Source organism: Musa acuminata, chromosome BXJ1-3 (genome assembly GCF_036884655.1).
Source record: "Musa acuminata AAA Group cultivar baxijiao chromosome BXJ1-3, Cavendish_Baxijiao_AAA, whole genome shotgun sequence".
Classification (NCBI taxonomy): domain Eukaryota; kingdom Viridiplantae; phylum Streptophyta; class Magnoliopsida; order Zingiberales; family Musaceae; genus Musa; species Musa acuminata.
Genome location: NC_088329.1, coordinates 523,104 through 544,829, shown reverse-complemented (window position 1 = coordinate 544,829; position 21,726 = coordinate 523,104). Strand labels below are relative to the sequence as shown.

General features: G+C 38.8%; 3 protein-coding genes across 7 annotated transcripts; all 3 read left to right on the top strand.

The window, feature by feature from the left end:
* Positions 1–623: 623 nt before the first annotated feature.
* On the top strand, positions 624–6,996 carry LOC103977271 (basic leucine zipper 19). Of its 4 annotated transcripts, none has more exons than XM_065112082.1 (3): positions 624–856; positions 1,071–2,048; positions 6,641–6,996. In XM_065112082.1, the coding sequence occupies exons 2-3, from the start codon at positions 1,250–1,252 to the stop codon at positions 6,667–6,669; spliced, it is 828 nt and encodes a 275-aa protein (XP_064968154.1). In that variant the 5' UTR covers positions 624–856; positions 1,071–1,249; the 3' UTR covers positions 6,670–6,996. The 4 variants fall into 4 exon arrangements, with proteins under 4 accessions (XP_064968154.1, XP_064968158.1, XP_064968148.1 ...); XM_065112076.1 differs by having other exon boundaries at positions 632–875; XM_065112066.1 differs by having other exon boundaries at positions 632–888.
* A 719-nt stretch (positions 6,997–7,715) lies between these two features.
* On the top strand, positions 7,716–12,932 carry LOC103977273 (uncharacterized). Of its 2 annotated transcripts, XM_009392738.3 has the most exons (2): positions 7,717–9,566; positions 12,707–12,932. In XM_009392738.3, the coding sequence occupies exons 1-2, from the start codon at positions 7,753–7,755 to the stop codon at positions 12,711–12,713; spliced, it is 1,821 nt and encodes a 606-aa protein (XP_009391013.2). In that variant the 5' UTR covers positions 7,717–7,752; the 3' UTR covers positions 12,714–12,932. The 2 variants fall into 2 exon arrangements, with proteins under 2 accessions (XP_009391014.2, XP_009391013.2); XM_009392739.3 differs by lacking the exon at positions 12,707–12,932 and having other exon boundaries at positions 7,716–9,570.
* Positions 12,933–16,226: 3,294 nt separating this feature from the next.
* LOC135614556 (chloroplast protein FOR GROWTH AND FERTILITY 2-like) lies at positions 16,227–19,199 on the top strand. Its single transcript, XM_065112048.1, has 2 exons — positions 16,227–16,734; positions 18,111–19,199. Exons 1-2 carry the CDS (start codon positions 16,399–16,401, stop codon positions 18,897–18,899), a joined length of 1,125 nt encoding a protein of 374 aa, XP_064968120.1. The 5' UTR covers positions 16,227–16,398; the 3' UTR covers positions 18,900–19,199.
* The last annotated feature ends 2,527 nt before the right edge of the window (positions 19,200–21,726 follow it).

Here is a 21,726-nt window from a genome sequence, read left to right as displayed (position 1 = left end):
GTTCTTAGTTCTTGAACAGGTGGTGCTGCATTTCACTGTGTTCCTTGGCCCAACCTATGCGGTCTCTGTTTTGGGTTATTCAGGTCATATGAAGCTTGTAACAAAAGATATATATTTTCATGAGAATTGTAAGCATCCTTACATCCTCTTACGGTTGATACTGAGTTGTTTTCCACATTGTTGGCCATATGAGTACCTCAATACTTATGCGGTAATCGAGTAAGGCTAATATCAAAATCGTATAACTTTGAACCAATTCAGAAGACTCTTTCAACAAAATCATTCCTCCCCCACTCCATCACATCCTCCAGCAAAGTATACAATATATATTTGGCGTCTCCATCAAAATGTTATTAAGCATATTTTTCAATCAAAATATTATTTTATTAATTTTTTAATCAAAATATTATTTTTATTATTATTTAATCAAAGTATACAATATATATATATATATATATATTTTTTTTTTTTATTAATCAAAATAATAATAAAAATATTATTTTATTCAAATTTTAAAAGACTTTTGTGAATAGGAAGAAGAAGAAGAAGTACTAACCTCTTTTTAGATATTAATTTAGAAAAAGCTGGGTTTATATTATTATAATTTCCCGAAAGACTACGGAGCGGCGTTTCGCCCCATCCGACCCTTTTCGCTTCTCTTTTTCTTTCGACGGAATTGCGCCATCGATTTATTTGTGGATCCCAATCATTGCGACTCGCTTCGTGGTGTCTTTGCTCCTCTAGGGTTGGGCGTCTTGGGGACGGAGGACTCGCTCGGCTGGATTTGTGATCGATTGCTTAGATGGACCGCCGTGCTCTTCTCTCGCCGTGGAGATCGAAACGCCTCATATGTGGCGTGAGCAAAATCCTCGATTGTTAGGGACACCGGTGCCTTTTCTTGATTCGATTCTGCGGCCTTGCTTTTGGTCGCTGTACAAGATTGCTTTTTTGCCTTTTTTTTTCTTGTGTAAATTTCGTGATTGATGTAACCATTTGTCGTCTTTCCTCGCATCGTAGCCTAAGGTTTTCCAAGAACTATGCCAATCTTCTTCTTGATCTTTGATTTCCAGGCTTTCCTTTGTGCGGTGCTGGTAGAAATCCTTTCTTTCTGTGGTTGATGGCCACTGAGTGCGTTCTCGAAATTGGTGATTCTTAAAGTGTAAGCGAACGGATCAGTGAAGTGCCCTCTCGCATCTCAGGAATTGACCGCCGCTTGATTGCGTATAATCTTTCTGCGTCACTCTTGACGATGGAAGAAGGGGACCTCGATTTCTCCAATCCTGAGGTCTTCTCTGGCCCGAACGCTGGTGACCTTCCAAGCGGCTGCTCGATGGATAGTGTTTTCGACAACATCTTCAACGACAGCCAGCAGCATACATGCACACACACCCACACTTGCAACCCTCCGGGTCCCGATCTCTCACACACCCACACCTGCTTCCATGTCCACACCAAAATTCTCTCAGCTCCCGCGGATGAGACTGCTGAGTCTGCAGGGAAGAGCTCTCCAACGAAGAAAAGGTCATGCGGCAATAGAGAAGCCGTTCGCAAGTATAGGGAGAAGAAGAAGGCCCATGCGGCATCCCTGGAGGAAGAGGTGGCTCAACTAAGAGCGATTAACCAGCAACTCATGAAGAGACTTCAGAGCCAAGCTGCTCTTGAAGCTGAGGTTGCGAGGCTTAGATGCTTGCTTGTGGATCTAAGGGGGAGGATTGAGGGAGAGATCGGATCTTTTCCATATCAGAGGACTGTGAAAGGGAGTGGAGATTTTGTTTCTAATGTGAGCCAGGCCAACATGCTGGGTGATGCTGAGGTTCTAAACTCATGTGGTTTCCGTTGTGATGATCAGGTATCGTGCCTTTACCCAGGGATGCAAGGGAGGAACGTTGGAGAAAATGGTGCATTTAATGGCCAGGGTGTTCAAGCCTGTGAGATTGGTAATATTCAGTGCATGGGGAGTTCGACTTCTGGATATAAGGACTGCTTTGGCTGCGGAAATGGGGCTGCAACACCTGTTGACTGCTCATCTAATGCCAAAAAGATAGGCGGTCTGAGTTCTCTTTCTCTTCTGCTTTAATATCATTTCCTTAATATTTTGTTAAGCTCCTCTCTGAACTCATAAATTTTCTATTCTTTTTTTTTTTCGTGAAACTCAAATTTAGTTCTTTTATCTTGTCGTTGGTTAAGCATTCAAATCGTGGCTCATGAAATTACTTATTTTTGCTTCTATAAGAGGTCTTTGTATATAATTTATCGTCTCTTCTATACTTCATGATTTATATTTATATGGATGCCCCACTGGTCAGTCATTTGTTTTTTAAATGGACTACTGTATGATCTGGATTTTATAAAATAGTTCTTTGCTGCTGATTAGATTTGATTTGGCTTGTCAGAATCATTATGCACCGGGTTACTTTGGCACATTTGGGCATGTCCTGAAAGCAGTTTGCTAGATGTTAGTTCTAGTCTATGAGTTGTCTTTGTGTCATTCATTGGATATTATTATTTTAAGAAGTTGCTTTCTGTAATCAGTGAGCATTAAACTTTGTGAAATGCACTGTTGATGCCATGTAGTGAATCAAATTTGGATAGCACTCTTTTTAGATGTGAGTGCATTTTAGTTTGCTTGTCATTTCATTACTATTTGAAGAGATGAGTCCGTTTGTGGTACTTAGGAAGCACATGTCTACATGTTGGGATGTATTTGTTGCTGCATCCAAAACGGTTGATTTGAATAATTTTAGTTACCTTGGTAACCTTGAATTTTGTATGTAAAATAGTAATTTGATGATGGGTTTAGACAAATCGAACTGATTCGTTTGGGCAAATTATGATACAAGTCCCTGAACTTTGGGCAACCTCAGTTTGTCGCTGAACGATTGATTTATGTCATTTTACTCTTAAAACTATAATTAGTGTCTCAGTTAAGTCTTACTTCTAGTTTTTATATATAAACCTTGGCAGAAAGTTGAGCTGGCTCCATAGTAGGACTTGTCAACCTGGCATAATTGTCAGCGAGATATGTTATTCAGCATGCCCATACTGGTTGACAAATCAAGATAAGTATTTCTCAATGCTCTAAATTTGGGTTTTTGAACTATATTTGGCATGTTGTATAACTTTCTATGCTGATATTCACACCAGGTTGGTAAGTCAAATATTGCATGCAGCCATATTAACATTTGTCAAGGTTTATGATTAGAATTTGACAATAAGACTAGATTAAAGCACCAGTTTCAGTTTATGGAGCTAATTCCCACAATTGGAAAAAGGTTTAGGAACCAAATTAAAATTTGCCTTAATGTCTAACTACAAGTGGCATAGCAGTGTTTTTAAAAACGCTAGGTGCCAAAAGGTACCAAGCTCCTAAAATGCATGAGGCACTCACCTAGGCACCCGCTTGAGCGAAGAGAGGCACTTCAGAACATTAAAATTTTAAATCATATATTATAATTGATAAATATGATCATAAAAATAAAAATAACATAATATGGTTTCTATTGATGGAGACCTATGCTAAACAAGTTTCTAAACAGTTCTAAAGAGTGGATCAATATGGTGCAAAATAGATCTAACCAGTGCCAAAGAGTGGATCAGTATGGTGCTAAATAGTTCTATCCAGAGAGTTCTAAAGAGTGGATCAACATGGTGCTAAATAGTTCTAACTGGTGTTAAAGAGTTCTAAAGAGTGGATCAGATATATTTGGAGGGAGGGGAAGAAGCTGTCGCTGCCATCGGAGGAAGACCCGTTGCTGCTGTTGGAGGAAGATGCCGCCAGTGTCGCTGTTGCCGTTGTTCACCGATGGGAGGAACTCTGCCACCTTGAGAAACGTAGTGGGGAAAAGGAATTCTGCGTAGGGCACTCACGGGTGGGGTTCTGCGATGGATACTTGGTTCGATCGAACCAGATAAGTATTTTGGTTTGACTCAGGTTTGAGTTGAACCAGGCGAGGGCCTAGCCCACCCAACGCTTGGGCCCAGGCGAGTGCCTAGGTCATGACTAAGTCAAGTCGCTTGCTCAACCCAATAGGCGGGCGCTTGGGCTTTGCCTCACCTTGCTTGGGTGCTTAGGCAAGCGTTCGGGTGCCCAGTGACTTCACTGTGGTATAGTGTATGTGATTCTATTTAATGTGCTAATGATGATCAAGTTTGAGATGAACACGAAGTTGACTCGATTATATGGCTTGATCAAGCACTAAGCTGACTGCTAGATTTTTACATTTCTAACAAGCTATCTAAACAAAGAACCTTGAGCTTTTCTCCAGCATAAATTATTTTGCTTGGCTGAGTTTGAACATGGTAAAGCTCATTATAGCATTAGTGATCCAATTGAGAGGAACATTCATTAAAATTGAGATGCATTGGCCCAAGTTGCTTGTTTAGATTCCTTGCTATCCTCTTAGTTCAGGCATCTTTTGCGTTTTAGTATAGTTATGTTGAACAAAATAACATATCTGAAAATTTTGTTCAAAGCATGGGCACTTGGTGTTTATAGGACAATGATTGCTTGTCACTTATATGAAATTATCATAGCACCTACTAATGATGAAATGAAGAAAAATGACTAAGGTGGTTGGATGATCTCCGTCTATCTTCAGGTGACGTAATTTAGATTACAGGTGGAAAGAGATAAGAGAAAGAGGAGGAAGGGAAGAAGGGCAAGTGTTAGCCTTAGGAGGGGAAGAAGAGGTGAGGATCAATGAAGGAGATGAACTACTGAAATGAGCAGTAACCATGGGATGGGCAGGAGAAGAAGAAGAGGGAAGTGGAAGAAAGCAACAAAACTTGATTATGGCTAAGAAATAAAGGAAAATCATCACCACGTAAGATTTATCATTCATTGTTAAATGATGATTTGGAAAGATGGAAATTGATTGAAGCTTGCATGAAAACTATAATTCTTCTAAAATACTATAGGTGGAAATATATTTGAGTTTTAAGTTATGTCTGCCTTGATTTAATCAGCCCAACTGCTCAACTAGGTTTTAGATTGTTAAGCATAAAGCTTATTGTTGAAATGTAATTGTTGGACCTCAAAAACGACTAATCTGCGATGCATAAAATGTTAGCTGTGAATCTTGTGCAGCGGTGCTGCTGATACATAGATGTTCTTGATTTTCCAAATGCAGTCCCCTTTGATCATACAGATAAACGTACAACCAAAGTCATGCTCGACTAATGCTCAAGATCATCAGAAGACTGTGCAAGAGGGGATGCCAAGACAATGAGATAAGCTAAGATGAAAATGATGTTTTACTAGGTTGCACTTTCTTGCTGATTTTGGCCAAGCATGGTGCACAATGATCAAATGAACGGAACTTAGACATAGATTCATCATCTTTGATGAATTGAAAAATAAAACCATAAGAATTATATGAATTTCTTTTGACATCATTTTTTTTGTGAAACGTATGAAAGTTAGTCTGCTGGCTGGTAATCCAAGGTTATGTGAGCCACCTATATTGCCTGCTTTATATCTCTTGCTTTTGATGACTAATGTTGTTACAAACTGGACTGCTGAGCTACAAAACTGCAGCATAACTTTATACTCGAAAGGAGCTAAAAAATTATTAGATAATTCAGTCATAAGGACAGATATGCATTACTAAGAAAGAAAAACTTTGAACATTGTGTTTCTTTTCTGAAAATTGCACAGGAACTACTTTATTTTGTTAGCTAGTGTGTTAATGTACCTTGGATCCTTGACCCTAATTGTAGGATATAATCCTACTGAGAGTTATATGTTTGCACTTGTATTGCTTTGAACTTTGTGTGGTGACCTCCTTGTGGAAGAATCTTTCTCAAGTTAACCTTAGATAAGCACTACTTTAACCAAGAAACCCTGTAGTTAGTCTTTGAGCTGGGTTTTAACACAATGCAAACCGATGGTAATTAGAGTTATTGAATGTTTAAGATTTATTTAAAACATTGTCATGCAACTGGCTAATTTTATAATAATGTAGCTGCTGATGGATTTGACATATACAACAAGAAGCTGGCAATGTCCTGATTCTGGTGGGATAGGTTTGACATACTGTTAATTTGTAAGAGCTCTTAGTGATAAAAACTATATATATTTTTTATTGGACTTCTAGGCAACTGAAGATATCATGACTGATAATTGTTGATGAATTAGCTGTTAGCAGTTTGGTTTCTTCTTTTCTGTAATGACTTGCAATTTTCAATTCAAGAATTACAGAATTAATTTTCTAAATTGAGTCACTTCGAGTGCTTAATGCATTAATAAACTATCCATTATAATTTGACTAATTTGTAATTGAGAAAATTCTTGTGTTTGTCTCTGTCACCATATGTCCAAAGGCTAGTTTGTCTTTTTTTCATTGTTTCACTTGGTGATGGAAAAGCACACAATGGTAAAATGGTTAATACGTATGGCATTCAAGAGCATAGGTTTCCCCTCCGAGTTTAAATGGAAAACCTATTATTTATGTTGAATGAATATTTAAATTAGTGAAATTATTGTTTCACTTGCACAAGGTGTTCAAGTCATGTTACTCTGCTATACTTCACGTCCAGATTCTTCCTTTTTGTCCCCATCCAATTTTTTTGGTTGGTAACTTCCTTTGCTCCATGATCATATGTGCAATCTTATTGTTTCTTGTTTTTATGGTTTTTGCAGGAGCTCATGCGACAAAGGAGGATTTATGATTCGTTCTCCAACATTTGATGGAAGTAATGAATTAATGGCGGTTCAAAGGAAAATTAGCTTTCTTTTGAACTTGCATATCATGTTCCATCCGAAGTGTCTGATTGCAATATATATATATATATATATATATATATATATATATATATATATATATATATATATTGTAAATGTTTTAATTGGAATTGATATCTCAAGTCCTAGTGTTGATGCCTCTCTGCTTGAACATTATATATTGATTGTTTTACATTGGTTTTGGTTTATGATTATTTGTCTTCAAAACCCTGATTTTATACTGGTCAACAGGAGTTTCTATGCATTCATTCTTATTTATTGGTTTGATTTGTACACATCATGCCTAACTTAGTTGCTTATCTTGCAACTAACTATGTGTTAGGCAGTGCACTCCCAGCAGGTAATGCCACAAGTTGTGGTCTCGTAACATATTATATTACGAGGCGTGTCACTGATGCTACCAGTTGATTTTTTTGGTGCTTGTTTACGTGTTTGAATGGATGGAAAAGTGGATATGATCAATCAGAAGGAAGAATGAGAACGATATACTGTTGTCAAAATGTGTTACATCAATTATAACCGATGCTACAGATCGTCAGCAATTTATGTACTTTACTAGAAAATGAGTGCTTGTTAAACTTGCATTTATATATTAGCTGAAAGATGTTTTTCAAATATATATATATATATATATATATATATATATATATATATATATATATATATATATATATATTGAGGAGAAAAAAGTAACGAAGTGCATAATAAAAAGAAATAATATTTTTTTTCCATTGTTCAAAGTCTATTTTTTCTTTGAGAAAAATTTTTAGTGAAACAAATTGAACCGACTTGACCGGGTTCACAAATCCAGACACAGTTCGAAGCGGTCCGTCAGGTTTGGAGTTAACTGGTCTTGTAATTGGCTCGAACCAGATCAGATTTTGCGTGACGACTCGGTTCATAATTCGGGTTCAACGTGAATTCGAACCAGGACCCAAACAAAACGTTCCTATTTCTATATGTGAACGCATCTTAAGACCTCTCTCTCTCTCTCTCTCTAGGGTTTCTCCATGGATCTCCTCCGAGGTTATGCGCAAGACGACGACGACGACGCCGACGGATCCGAGGAGGGATCACGAGGAGAAGAAGTCGAAAGAGAAGGCGAGAAGCCAGATCCAAACGCGGCGTTGATGGAGGAGGAGGCGGAGGCCCCCTCTTCGCCGGACTCCTCCCCTCCCCGTCTGCTGGCGAAGTCCTCCGCCCCCAGAGTCGACGACACCTCGCTCGCCCTTGCCGCTGCCGGCTCGGCCCGCGCCCTCCACCGGCCGCTCGACCCCACGCAGCACGCGGTGACCTTCAACCCCACCTATGACCAACTCTGGGCACCCATCCACGGCCCCGCCCACCCCTTCGCCAAGGACGGCGTCGCCCAAGGCATGCGCAACCACAAGCTCGGCTTCGTCGAGGACGCTGCCATCCAGCCCTTCCTCTTCGACGAGCAGTACAACACCTACCACAAATACGGCTACGCCACCGACCCCTCTGGCCTCTCCTACGTTGGCGACCTCGAAACCCTGACCAAGAACCAGGCCCTCTCCGTCTACAACATGCCTCAGCAGGAGCAGAAGCGGCGCCGCATCCAGATGAAAGCCTCTGGTGCCGAAGAAGCCGACAACTTGGCTGCCGGCCATGAAGTTGAGAACCCCGCGACCGATGAGTGGCTCCTCAAGAACCGCCAAAGCCCATGGGCCGGGAAGAAGGAGGTCGGCCAGGGCGAGCTCACGGAGGAGCAGAAGAAGTATGCCGAGGAGCATGCAGAGAAGAAGGCAGAGAAGGAGCGCGGAGAGGGGCGGGCTGGCAACAAGGCCGAGCACATGGACAAGAGCACATTCCACGGGAAGGAGGAGCGCGACTACCAGGGTCGTTCATGGATCGAGCCGCCGAAGGATGCTAAGGCTAAGAACGACCACTGCTACATCCCGAAACGCTGGGTCCATACTTGGAGCGGGCACACCAAAGGTGTTGCAGCGATACGATTCTTTCCTAAGCAAGGCCACCTCCTACTCTCTGCCGGTATGGACTCGAAGGTCAAGATATGGGATGTGTTCAATTCTGGAAAGTGCATGCGGACTTACATGGGCCACTCAAAGGCAGTTCGTGACATCTCCTTCTCGAATGATGGTACCAAGTTCTTGAGTGCTGGATATGACAAAAATATCAAGTACTGGGACACAGAGACAGGGAAGGTGATCTCCACCTTCTCCACTGGGAAGATTCCCTATGTTGTGAAGCTTAATCCAGATGAAGACAAGCAGAACATTCTTCTTGCAGGGATGAGTGACAAGAAGATCATTCAGTGGGATATGAACTCTGGCACAATCACACAAGAGTATGATCAACATCTAGGAGCAGTCAATACCATCACGTTCGTTGACAACAACCGGAGGTTTGTTACTTCTAGTGATGACAAGTCACTTCGTGTTTGGGAATTTGGAATTCCAGTTGTTGTAAAGTACATTAGTGAGCCTCACATGCATTCCATGCCTTCGATCTCTCTTCATCCTAATTCAAATTGGCTGGCTGCTCAGAGCTTGGACAATCAGATACTTATCTATGGCACGAAGGAGCGGTTTCAGCTGAATAAGAAGAAGAGGTTTGCAGGGCACATTGTAGCGGGGTATGCTTGCCAGGTGAATTTTTCTCCAGATGGGCGGTTTGTCCTGTCAGGAGATGGAGAAGGGAAGTGTTGGTTCTGGGACTGGAAGAGTTGCAAGGTCTTTAGGACTTTGAAGTGCCATGAAGGAGTATGCATTGGATGTGAGTGGCATCCATTGGAGCAGAGCAAGGTTGCAACTTGTGGATGGGATGGCATGATCAAGTACTGGTGAGTTATCATTCCTTCTACTGCTGGCTTTACATAATGAAAATAATTATGTGTTATTTTTTTTACCATAGTTATTTGAGAATGAGTTTTTTGCTAGCCAACTGAACTTTTGTAGGATCGACTTCTCCTTTCGTTGTCGTTAGTATCTAAGTGAGCTTTTGAAATGATCGTCGGATGTAGGTACCAAAGTTAACTGCCTTAGAGTTCTCTCTGATTGCATCATTGGTGAAACAAAAAAATGGATTGTTTAAATTTTGTGAGCTGAGGTTGTGATTTGTGATCGTAAGAAAACCACCCATTACCTTCCAAGCGAAGATCATTGTAGACTGAACCATTGATTAGTTTCCAACCATGGGTTGGGTGAAATATAATTCATCAGTGACTAAAAGCATCAAAATAATTTTCTAATCTTATGGCAATTTTTTTGCTCTAAATATTTGATTATGTCCTCAAAATAAAAATATACAATATAAAAAATTATTGGAGGTAACAAGTTTTCTCCAGGGATTTCTTGCTAGGAAATTCCTTTTGCTTCCTAAGAAGAACTTCCATGAGATCAAAGAATTTCCATGGATCTTTGTTATTACTATAGCCTAGTTTCTTTTAACACCTAAGACCATGGCTTTGTCTCTGATTAATTGCCACCAGGTGAGATTTCAATAGGAAATTCTATTTACTTTCTAAGAAAAACTTCCATGAGGTCAATGCATTTCCTTGGATGTTTGATATCACCAGACTCCTGGTTTCTTTTGACACCTAAGAACATGCCTTTGTCCCCAATCAACTGGTATCAATTGTATGGATCCGTTCCATTATGCAGCTGCAGGATTCACATTTTTAATTGTTCCAAGGGCCATCTTCTTCCTTAATTACTATTAATCCCAAATTTTTTTTATTTCCTCCTCCATGAAACTTGTAACTGGAATGTTGATCTTTTACAATTATCATATAGATTTTGTTCACACATATTTGAAGCATCTTAAACATTTTCCCCTCATCATATGATTTGTGATATGAATGAAAGCTGCAGTTAATGTTTTATTCATTGATGCTGACAATAATTATCCATCTTGTTATCTTTATGTCATATATGCCAAGCTTTTGGATATATTACTCTTGACATTCCAATCCACAATTTATGGCAGTCTCTGTTCATGTATTTTTCCATTAAATGTGTGGTGTATTCATGGACACAACACAATGCTTTCCCATTTTAATTTTGTTTTACAAGCAAAAACATTCTCCTCTTATTCATGAGCAATATGTTCTTCAACCTTATTGACTTGTATATTCAGCTTCTATTTTTAATCTTCCATCCATGTCTCTGAATACTGACTGAACCATACCAGTCTGATACTGTGCCAGCATATGGATCAATTCTAAGATATCAAACAGCTTTACAAAATTTTTCTTGTTGTACCAAGACATGTAACATACTGGTTAGTATGTACTGGGCTAATAAGATTACTATATATGTACTGGTATTGAAATACAAAAATCTGATTAATACTTGAATTGTTGCATTTTCTGAGCCAATGACCATACCACATTTGAGTTGTTTCTAAGACAAGAAAGTATCTGAAAGAAAACTTGAGCATTATATGGAGATGCCTAAGTAGCCAAAATCTGCTTGTAGACCACTGAGAGAGAAATTATGATGCACAAAGTATTGTCCTGACATCCAACTATTAAAACATGACTTGACAGTGTACTCCAGATCTTCATTTGATCTTCGTAATACCCTTTGTAACCATTGCATTGACATCTGTTATATTAACGTTTTCACAATACATCAATGGGAGAGATGCTATGATTCTTCCTTTTTGTCCTCGTAATTTATATTAACATATCATTTTACTACGAATTGGGGTCTACATTTGATCTCTGTGGTACCTTCTGTGACTATTGCATCATGAGAAACATTGTGCTTTTTTCATGTGTGCCACCTGTTACACAAACTCTTCTACTTGTATAGGCAATTGATTGGTTGGGTGTATCATATATTTAGTTACATGTTATTACAATTTCTAAGTTATGAACCACAAACTGATGCTTTTGCCTTCTTTAACCCATTATAAGAGGCTTCTACTATAGACCATGTTAATGGGTTTGTCGTGCTAGGTCTAGACTGCATAACAATTACCATATTGTTATAATAACATTGCAAAGGATATTGTTATAATAACATTGCAAAGGATCTTTTGGGAGGTTATAAACAACGGGTCTATGGATAATGAATGTAAGTTTTAGTGAGAACTCACAAGAAGCTAACATTTTAGGACAAATATATATATATATATATATATATATATATATATATATATATATATATATATATATATATATATATATATATATATATAAACAGTGTTTTAAGAAGCTGCCTTGGTTTGTGTAGGCCGAAAAGGTACTACGTAGCCCATATTCAGTGAGCAGACACATGTTACTGCATATGCGGGTCTAATTAGGATGTCAGAAATAACATAAAAGTAAGTACAGACAAAGAATTACATAGTTAAGGTTGTAGAATGCAACTTTACATAAACCTGTGCAACAGCTCTAGTCGGGATATGGGATGACATTTTTATGTCATAGAGGAGTCTTTTTTACTTGTAGAAAGGTACAGACGTTTGTCAAATATGAATCAGAACACTTGAATTTATCATTTGCTTATATATGCTTTATGATGATGAAACAAAATTTGTGAAGTATTAAACGATATGATTTAACACCTCTAGTGTTTTAATGGTCATAAAATAACATAGTTTTCTGTGGGAGTTGCAAAAACAGATAATGTGGTTTTGCTGACATATATCCTCCAGTATCAAAAGCATGAGAAGTTAGCGCACAAAGAGACTTAATGTATGTGACAATGTCACTGAATTTGTCCAATCAAGCTTTCTGTTTGTCAATAGTGCAATATGATTTTTATATCAAGGGTCCATAATGTGTGTCACAAAATTGAGAGTTTATTATACCTGAATTGCTCTCTTTTAACATTTTGTGATTGAAACTGTTTCTACTTTTATCCGGTTGACTGTTCCTTTTTTTTTTGTGTTTTTTCAGATAACCTCTTTTTTTTTTTTTTCCTTTTACTACTGCATGACATTAACATTTGTTGTTTGTATTTGAACTTTCAGGGACTAGTTGTTGAGACTGATAAGTCGCTGCTAAGGTGCAACTCGCTCGTATTGATAGGATGATATAGGAGATTCAATTCAGTGGGTGCTATTCGTTGTATAATGGGTCCCGTCGCTCCTGTAATGTGCACGTGAAGATCTTGCATCCAGTAGTAGATCTCTCATCAAGAATGTAAGACAGTATAAATAATGTATCAATAAATAGATGTGCAAATTCTTGCCCAAAGGTTGAAGTCTTGTTTAAATTAGACTAGGAAAGATTTGGTGGACTTTTATGTTTGTTTGATCACGATTTACAAACATATATATATATATATATATATATATATATTCATTCTTAAACCTAGGGATTTATAACTTCCACCCTAACCAAACAATCACGCAACAAAACCTTCAGGGAAAGGTGTTTGCCTTTCCTTTCTATTTATGAATCAAACACAGCGTGCTTAGCAACTTGCACGTTTTAAATATGGGCTTGTGGCAATGGTCCTGGGCCTGACTGCAAGACGCAGAAATTTTAATTTTTATATTTTAAAAATTTATATTAAAATTTTTATAGTTATGAAAGTAAAATATTTAATTCTTATAGTTTTATCGATGGAAGATATAACACATGACAGTACGTGTATGAATGATATGAAAACGATAGACAAAAAAAATAATTTCATATTTTATTTATGTTTTCTTTCTTCTTAGTTGATTGTTGTGGTGGTAGTGGATGATGATGACATCGCTGGGTGTCACGGGTGGTTGTTATGGTTGTAGTCGATAATAACGATACAGGGGTGTCCTTAGAGATGAGCTGGGTGGAGTCTTAGAGGTGGAGTTGAGGGACTTTTGTGGCTTCTTATGATGGGAGGAGGAGAAAGAGGAGGGAGAGCAATGATAAGAGGTGAGGCAAAGGAGGATGAGGAAGAGGATGATGCAAAGTAGCGTCGCTCTGCATCTATCTCGATGCTGCTTGGTATTTATGTTGATGTTGATGTCGATGCAAATGCAGAGCGATGAAAGCGTCGCTTGGCATTGATGCAGATGTCGAGCAACGCTTTGCATCTGCATCTACGTTGACACCGATGCAAATGTCGAGAAATATCGACATAGATATATAGTATCGACATATGCGTCATCCTCTTCCTCCTCTCTCTTTGTTTTACCTCTCACTATTGCTCTCCCTCATTTTCCTCATTCTCTCCCGAAAAATGTTACAAAATTTTACCTCCAGGATTCCACCTAGCCTGTCTTTAAGGATATCTCTATGTTGTTCTCATCGACCATAACCACAATAACTACCCGCGGCCCTCAATAGTGTTGTTACCCGCCACCACCATATCAGTCGACTAAGAAAAAGGAAAATGTAACTGAAATGTTAAAATTATTCTTTTCTCCATCATTTTGTATAATTCTTGTATGTGTTATCACATATTATATTTTACGTTAGGATAAGTGAATTTAAATGTTTCATTTTCATAGAGATTTCAATATAATTTAAATGCTAAAAATAGTTGACAAGCGAAAGGACCCATTGATGAGTCAAAAAGTCAGATTGTGTGATGATGAAGGTTCATTGATGTGCTGATAGGATTGACCTAATACATCATACGCCTATCTACAACTTAATTAAGCTATAATTAAATTTTTAATTATTTTAAAATAATTATTTTAAAATAAAATTTTAAAATACAGCCTATTTTAGGTTGATTTTCAGGTTGCATTTACTAGGCTTTGCAACCTAGTCCACCTAACTTAGGTGGTGATATCATCCAATCTGATAGTACTACTAACTAGCATATCAGAGCAATGGTAGTGGAGTATCCATCTTGAGCTTTTAAAGTGTTGAAAAACTCTCTTGGAGTCTTGAATTCCTTTCATCTTCTTGAGTTTTCATTCTATTACTAAGTTATAGAAGGTCTGAAATATTTACAGAAGTCTTGAGTATTTCAAATATAATATTCTCTCTAAGTCTTTTAAAAAAAAATTTTATAAGGTGTTATCTGAGAAAATCACTAGTGAAATCTGACGGCCTCAACGACAAAGGAATTAAAAATGGACGTAGGTTATAAAAACCTAACTATTATCAATCGATGTACTTCTTTTCTTATACTTGTGTTTCTCTATTGTGCTTATTTAATTGTTTGAATTAGTTTTGATATACTTACACCCATCCTCCATTAAAATTATAAAGCTTGTTAAAATTTGTACAAATATTAGTTCTCCCCTTTCCTCCTGTTAGTTAGTGTCATCATGATAAATTTTAAGCCATCGAAAAGGTATAAATTAAAACAAAATAGTCTCATTATTAAAACATGAGATCCAATGGCTAAAAACTCATCGTCTCTTTGCCAAATAGTCAACAATAAAACTATCGAATGTTGGTTAACGAGATTGAGCTCAAACTCGAGAATTATTGGTGCATTAATAAGGTAAAAATATCATCTTCTAATGTTTTTGTCAAAAATCTCAAAGTTGAGAAGATGCAAAGGTAAAGGGAATCGATTAATCTTATATCAGTTAGTTCAAAGGAGATCCACTTTTGGAGATGCAAAGGTGAGTCCTCGTACCTTATGTCGTCCAAACCGTTTGTCCATTTCGTGCATTTCATTAATCGAGTGCATCTTGGATTTTGATTATGATGGATAAGGTCAAAATAGATTGCCATCTTAAGATGTCAACGCTTGAGGAAGTCGTCGTAGCAGCCATTTGAGTCGGTTGTTGGCATAGCTGACTTGGAGTTCTATTCGGTGCTTGGACTTGGATTAAATTGAGGTGCAATAACTATTGGGTTTGATGAAGAGAATTAGGTATGAGACCAAGAAACCGTTGACCCAAATGCTCTTGCGACTAGGAAATTTGGAATCTCGGGGCCAACGCCAATCACGGTGGCAAAGGTCCAGAGAGAGAAATATATTTTTCCCCTAACAAATATATTTTTTTTGGTGTGATTTTTCTACAATATTTTTTTTAAATAAAAAAATCCTACTATGTAGTTTTTTTTTTTTTTTTTTTGAGTTTTGGCATATCTAAAATAGGAAAAAAAAGTTTGATTAGTTTTGAGAGATATTACTTGGTGATAAAAATACACATATATCGATCTAATCTTAAAAAAAATTATATCGGAAGGAAGTGTGTTCGACTGAACTGTTTTAATAGTTAAATTAATTTTTATTTGTTAAGAGTGAAAAAAAATCTTATATAAAGTTGGAATATTCGAATTTAGTTTAGCTAGTTGGAAATGAATTGTGCCTAAAATTAATTATATTGGTTTTATAACCATGGTTAGCAACAAAGCTTAACTAGAGAGGAATGTAATAAAAATGTCATATTGGTGTGGCATGCCCAATTAAGACTTTATGGTACACTTTGTTGTATTCATATGAGTTGGATGCATCGAGCTATAAAAAATAATAATGATTATTATTATTATTATTAGATAATAAAGATATAAAATAGCCTTTTAATCGTAATTAGTTTTCTTCTCAGTATATTATTGTTGGTGGAGTCCCAAATCATGGCAAAAGGTGGTTGTCGGTTGACCGAGAGAGGAACCCTTCCCTTCTCTTCCTTCTCCAACTTCTCTTCTCCCTCCCTCTTCTTCTTCTTCTTCTTCTTCTTCTTCTTGGTGTTCGACCTGTAGCATTTTGGACTGCTATCCGAAGTCAAAAGAAGCAAAATAGTTGGCTTGCTTCCGCAGTTTCATGGAGAGGCTGATCTCTTCCTCTTCCTCTTCCTCCTCCCTTTCTCTCCCCTTTCGGACGGCAGAGCCTCTGCGGCTCTTCAGGCCTCGACCACTCCTCTCCCTTCGGTCCCTGTCCGACCTGAGATTGAGCCCTTGTTTGACGCAAGGGCGGGGTCCCAAGCCCCTGACCGCGCTCTTCTACGAACGAGATGGCCCGCCTCCTTGTCCCTCCCGCGCCTCGTCCTCCCCTGCGAGCGCTCCGCCGCCTTCTTGCTCCCGAGGGGAGGCACCGCTTGCTCGGCCTCGTTCCCGATTCATCGCCGGAGGAGGACCGGATGCATGTTCCCTGCCAAAGGTGTGATCTTGTGTCTTCTCCGTGGCTTGTTCTTTCCTTCTCTGGACCTTTGTTCTTGACCATGAACCTACAGGCTTTTGTTCGATTTCTGCTTGACTCAAATCTCGCTGTTCACCTGATACAGCGCGTGGGATTAGCTTGATCTCTTACAAGATCGGGAGATTTCTTATGATAGCAGTGTTCTCCTGTTTCTGGGTTAAGCATCAGATGATTCATGTGTTATAACAGGAAGTTACTTTAACCATATGAAGTGGTCACATTTGACGTCTGATTCATCTAATTTTGTCTGAGATTGCACCATATTTAGTCTTTATTCCATGCTGGTCAGATTAGAGCTATCTGTGTTCACTAGATCCTGTGTGGCTTTAGATCTTGAAAATAACCAATGGAAGAGTGTTAAGACTGTGACTAAATTTTTGGTGTCATGAAGCATGTTGTTCGCTATATAGAATGAACTTGCTGCCATCATTGGATTTATTGGAATCCTCTTATAAAGCTTCCTATGCTTGTAATGCTAGCTTTTTATTGGTTGGATCATTGTGATCGTTGACTGCAATTATCAGCAGACATGATGTCCATTTGTTAGGTCTTTGACAATCATGTTGTATGTACTGTTGCATCAATGGCCTCATAATGCCTCGACATGACCTCTTTATGATCTCTTGTTCATATTGGAGCATCAGGTCTGTAGGTTATTTTGGACAACTTCCAAACTATATTTAGCAATTTGCAAACGTTCTGTGGGTTCTTGCATTTGGTCTTTTGTGCCAATCTTCATGTCCATTTGGTGCATCTGTTCCCATATGTTTAGGTTCTTGGCTGATAAATTTGGTTTCAATGCCTGTTTGGTCTTTTGAGAGGCAATCATTACTAGGATAAGAAGGCAGTCATGATAGTTCACCAAGACTGCAAAAGTTGCCATTTTCAGTCGAGGCTGCAAACTGATGGAACCAACAAGGGGCAACCAGCTTGAATATGTGTGAACGATATAAGATGAAACTGCTATTGCTCGTCTGAGAATACTAATTGATTATGGTTACCTTGTAACCGGAAGAATCTAACTGTGTGCCACTTAGAAACAATTTCTTGCAGCATTCTTAACTTTGGACTTTCTTGCCCTAGAAGACATTTCAATACTTGACTGGATTTCCCATTTCGCTTCTATATGATTGAGATACTTTGTGTTGGGAAAGCTCTTAATTCTTATGTTTACCATGTATGCTTATGCACCATCCACTAAAAAACGGAGAATAACATTGCATGCGGAAGTATATCTGCACTAGGTTTCAGAACAAATTTTAGTACTAAACATTAATTTTATTTTCGATATTTCATGTTAATTTTATAACATAATTTTGGGATCGACAACTTTTCAGGTTGCTCGCGCTGCTGTGGTCACGGCCCTTTCAGCAATTATACTGACAGTAACCAATTCAATTTTAGCCCAACCTTCATTTGCCAGAGTGCAATCTGTTTCCAACTTAGGCGGACAGCTTATTAAAACTGAGTTACTAAGTAGTGCTTTGGCTGGTTTTTTAGCTGGTTGCCTGCATACATTGTCAGGCCCCGACCATCTTGCTGCCTTAGCTCCTTTATCGATTGGAAGAACAAAGATGGAGAGTGCCATAGTAGGAGCCCTTTGGGGATGTGGCCATGATGCCGGTCAAGTGCTCTTCGGTTTACTATTTCTTATGCTCAGAGATCGTCTTCACATTGAGGTTTTCCGCACATGGGGGACTCGAGTTGTTGGCTTAACTCTGCTAGTGATAGGTGCTCTTGGAATCAGGGAGGCTTCCGAGGTGCCCGCTTCTTGTGTTGCTCTCGATGAGGCCTCAGATTTGAGCTCCACTGGGAAGAGGAAAATTGGATTGGCAACTTTCGCCACTGGCATTGTGCATGGTCTGCAGCCAGATGCACTCATGATAATCCTGCCGGCACTGGCACTTCCGTCGCGCCTGGCTGGTGCTGCATTTCTTTGTATGTTTCTCGTCGGCACTGTATTCGCAATGGCGAGTTACACAGTATTCATAGGTACATGCACAGAAGCATTGAAAGAAAGGGCCCCTAGGATCACAGAGAAGCTAACATGGGCTGCTTCACTCATCGCGATATCCATGGGACTTGCTCTTCTAATTACTCCATTCTTTGGCTTTAGCCTGTTTTGATTCTCTATTTGGTTGGTAGTTCTCCCTTGGCATCCTTGAATCGCTGAAGAAGAGTAGTTGTTCTGGAAAATTGGCTTTCACTCTGCAACAGAGGTTACTACCATTACTTTAGGTTTTAGCTTTTAGCTCATGACAGAAACCATAGTGAAGTCTGCCTTTGACAAAGGGTCGGTTTTCGTTCTGATGTGGCGTTGAAAAATTTTAGTATTGGCAAATTTGGTTATTTGTCAGTATTCTATAGATGTTGAGTTGTTCTCCAATTTAAGATTAAATATTGCCAATATATTCTAAATTTGGACTTGTTATGTGTGTGTGTGTTCAAAATTTCAGTATTGCAACATTTGGTTCTTGTTGGCTGTCTATAGACTTTGAGTTGTTCTCCACTTTCAGATCAAATATTGAAATTATTTTCTAAATTTGGACCTCTTGTGTGCGTTTTTGTGTTGGCACGTCCCATTATTTGTTGGTATTGGTCTCCACTTTGATATTAAATATTTGCCATTATTTTCTAAATTTGGTCTTGCTGTGTGTGTGTGTTGCCACATTTGCTTATTTGTTGGTGTTTTATATAGACTTTGGGTTTTTCTCACCTTTTAAGATTAAATATTTTTCATTATTTGGGTTTTTCTCGCCTTTTGGCTTTTCTCTATTATCACTTTCTCTTTTGTTTGTTGGAATTTTGGTCGCATCTTCTCCAAATGTTGGTCCATTTGTTATAGTTGGATCCGTAGGGAGTCCTTCGTCGACTCTATCGATTGAGCCTCGGATTCAGGCAGAGTAGAATGGTGGTGAGGCCCGTCAAATTCCATGGTTGGGGACTGAAGTGCCCCTCGACTAATAGTTCGACGAGTCTTGGGCACTCCTGGGATGTTGGCATCACGTCAGGTTGGGGAACCTAGACGAGTGCTGGTGCCAGTTAGGGTGGAGCCGGTAATGACGACTGAGCTGGTGGCACAACTTGTTGGGTTAACTGAGGTAAAATGGCTTATATCATGCCTATTAGTATTTGCACTTGTTGAGTGAGATTTAAGAACACCTCGATTGAAATAAGCAGGTGGCTCATGGTCATCCTTAGGGGTGAGAGACTCGGGTTGTTGAATAGATGCTAGTATTGTATCAGCATCTAAGTTGAGATGGATGCGCCTATGTATAAAAAGGGTGACTATTGTTCCCCTTAGGTGAAAATGTTATGGGTTGATGATAAAGTCTCTTCGCTTGAGTGTTCATTGAAAGAGTTAACGAGCAATCGCTCCTACAACATCGGACATTCCTTCTAGTATCAAAAATATTAAGGGAAAAAGTCATTGACATCTTAGTTAGCCCAATGTGGTCCAGACTCATATGCTCGGGGTTATCTGAGGTGTCTCTGATAATCCCTCTAACACTAACTCATTACTGTCTATTTGGGATTCTTGCCCATATGGCTAGACGAATGGAGAGTACCCTTCGTACCCTCAATTGAGACTTTTTTTATTATTTGTTTCAATTGCAATACGGGGAGAAAGCAAATGATCAACTTGTAAGCTTGCGAGGGAGTAAGAGTGACCCAGCCGACTTATAAGCCTTTGATTCCCTCACTCCTCAACTAATATGGGACTAAATGCCCTTATCAATGCTCTCCTCTAAGGGGAGCCAAGGGCTCATGGCTCTCCTTCTAGCACTAAAATATTAACTTGATGTCTTGGACCGGGAATCGATATAACTCGGTCTTGTCCCGAAGGTACGAAATCGTCCAAGTGAGTCTTCTCGAGGGAGGGGGGAGTGGCTAAAGCTGAGTAGAGGCTGGCGAGGGTGATTCTGAGGTTATCTTGAGGTAGAACTAGAGTAGATTCGATCTCCGCCAAGACCTTGCACAACAGGTCGACATCGAATGTGATTCCCAACTCTACCCCTTCGATGCTTGAGTTAGCTGACGGGGAATTAGTTATATATCTAGTGGGGTTTTTTTGAGATCGGTCTCCTCTTCAAGCGTCGGGGGCTGATTTTTATACCTACGGAGCCGGTGGGAGGGAACTACGATTACAAGGGTTGTTATACCTCCTGCTACGTATTCATGTGGGCGGTCGACTCGTACAGCCCACTGCGGCGTGGGTCAGCCTGTTCAGGCTCCTATGGCGTAGCGTCGATTTGTATCGCCTCGTGCGGTGTAGGGTTGGCAGGGGATGACTGAGGAAGTGTCAGCCACTAGCTTAGCCCTCTCCCTCGTCAAACAGATGCCACGTTGTCCTTCATGTCAACTTCCTGGTGGTTGTCAGTTGACGACCTGTGATTGGTGATAGAATACTCCCTATCAAATTGATTTTTTTTTTTTTTTGAGCTTAAACCATTCAGTGACATTTTGACGATTATAAATAATCAGTTTGATCTTTAAGAATTTCGTATGTTTCCGAATCATGACAATTATGTAGGATAAATTATATTGTTAAACATTTTACTTTGTGTTGGATTATAATAATTTACTTTTAAACATTATGATTTATTCTTTTATCTAGATAAAGATTAATGTTTATAATATTGGTTGATGGTACCTTTTTATCTTATTTCATATGGTCGAAGTTTTGTTCTCATTTATGTTTAAGATTGTTCTTCTTTAAATTAAATTGAATAATTTATCGGAAAAAAGTCATCACTATTTATTTTTTAATCGTTGAACCTTATTATTCAGTCTCCTTTTTACTATTGACAAGCCCTCTTGCCATTGATAACCTATCACAAAATAATGAAATATTATTTTACTATTTATAATCTTAATATTATTAATTTATCTCTTTTTTTCTTTCCAATAATTTCTTATTTATCGTCACTAATGATACCATCGCTTGCTGAT

Bases quoted from the DNA above. Each gene is read 5' to 3' on its own strand.
- LOC103977271 (XM_065112082.1), top strand. From the start codon at position 1,250: ATGGAAGAAGGGGACCTCGATTTCTCCAATCCTGAGGTCTTCTCTGGC. The intron at 2,049-6,640 runs GTCTGAGTTCTC...TGGTTTTTGCAG, and splicing joins TAATGCCAAAAAGATAGGCG to GAGCTCATGCGACAAAGGAG.
- LOC103977273 (XM_009392738.3), top strand. From the start codon at position 7,753: ATGGATCTCCTCCGAGGTTATGCGCAAGACGACGACGACGACGCCGAC.
- LOC135614556 (XM_065112048.1), top strand. From the start codon at position 16,399: ATGGAGAGGCTGATCTCTTCCTCTTCCTCTTCCTCCTCCCTTTCTCTC. The intron at 16,735-18,110 runs GTGTGATCTTGT...ACAACTTTTCAG, and splicing joins ATGCATGTTCCCTGCCAAAG to GTTGCTCGCGCTGCTGTGGT.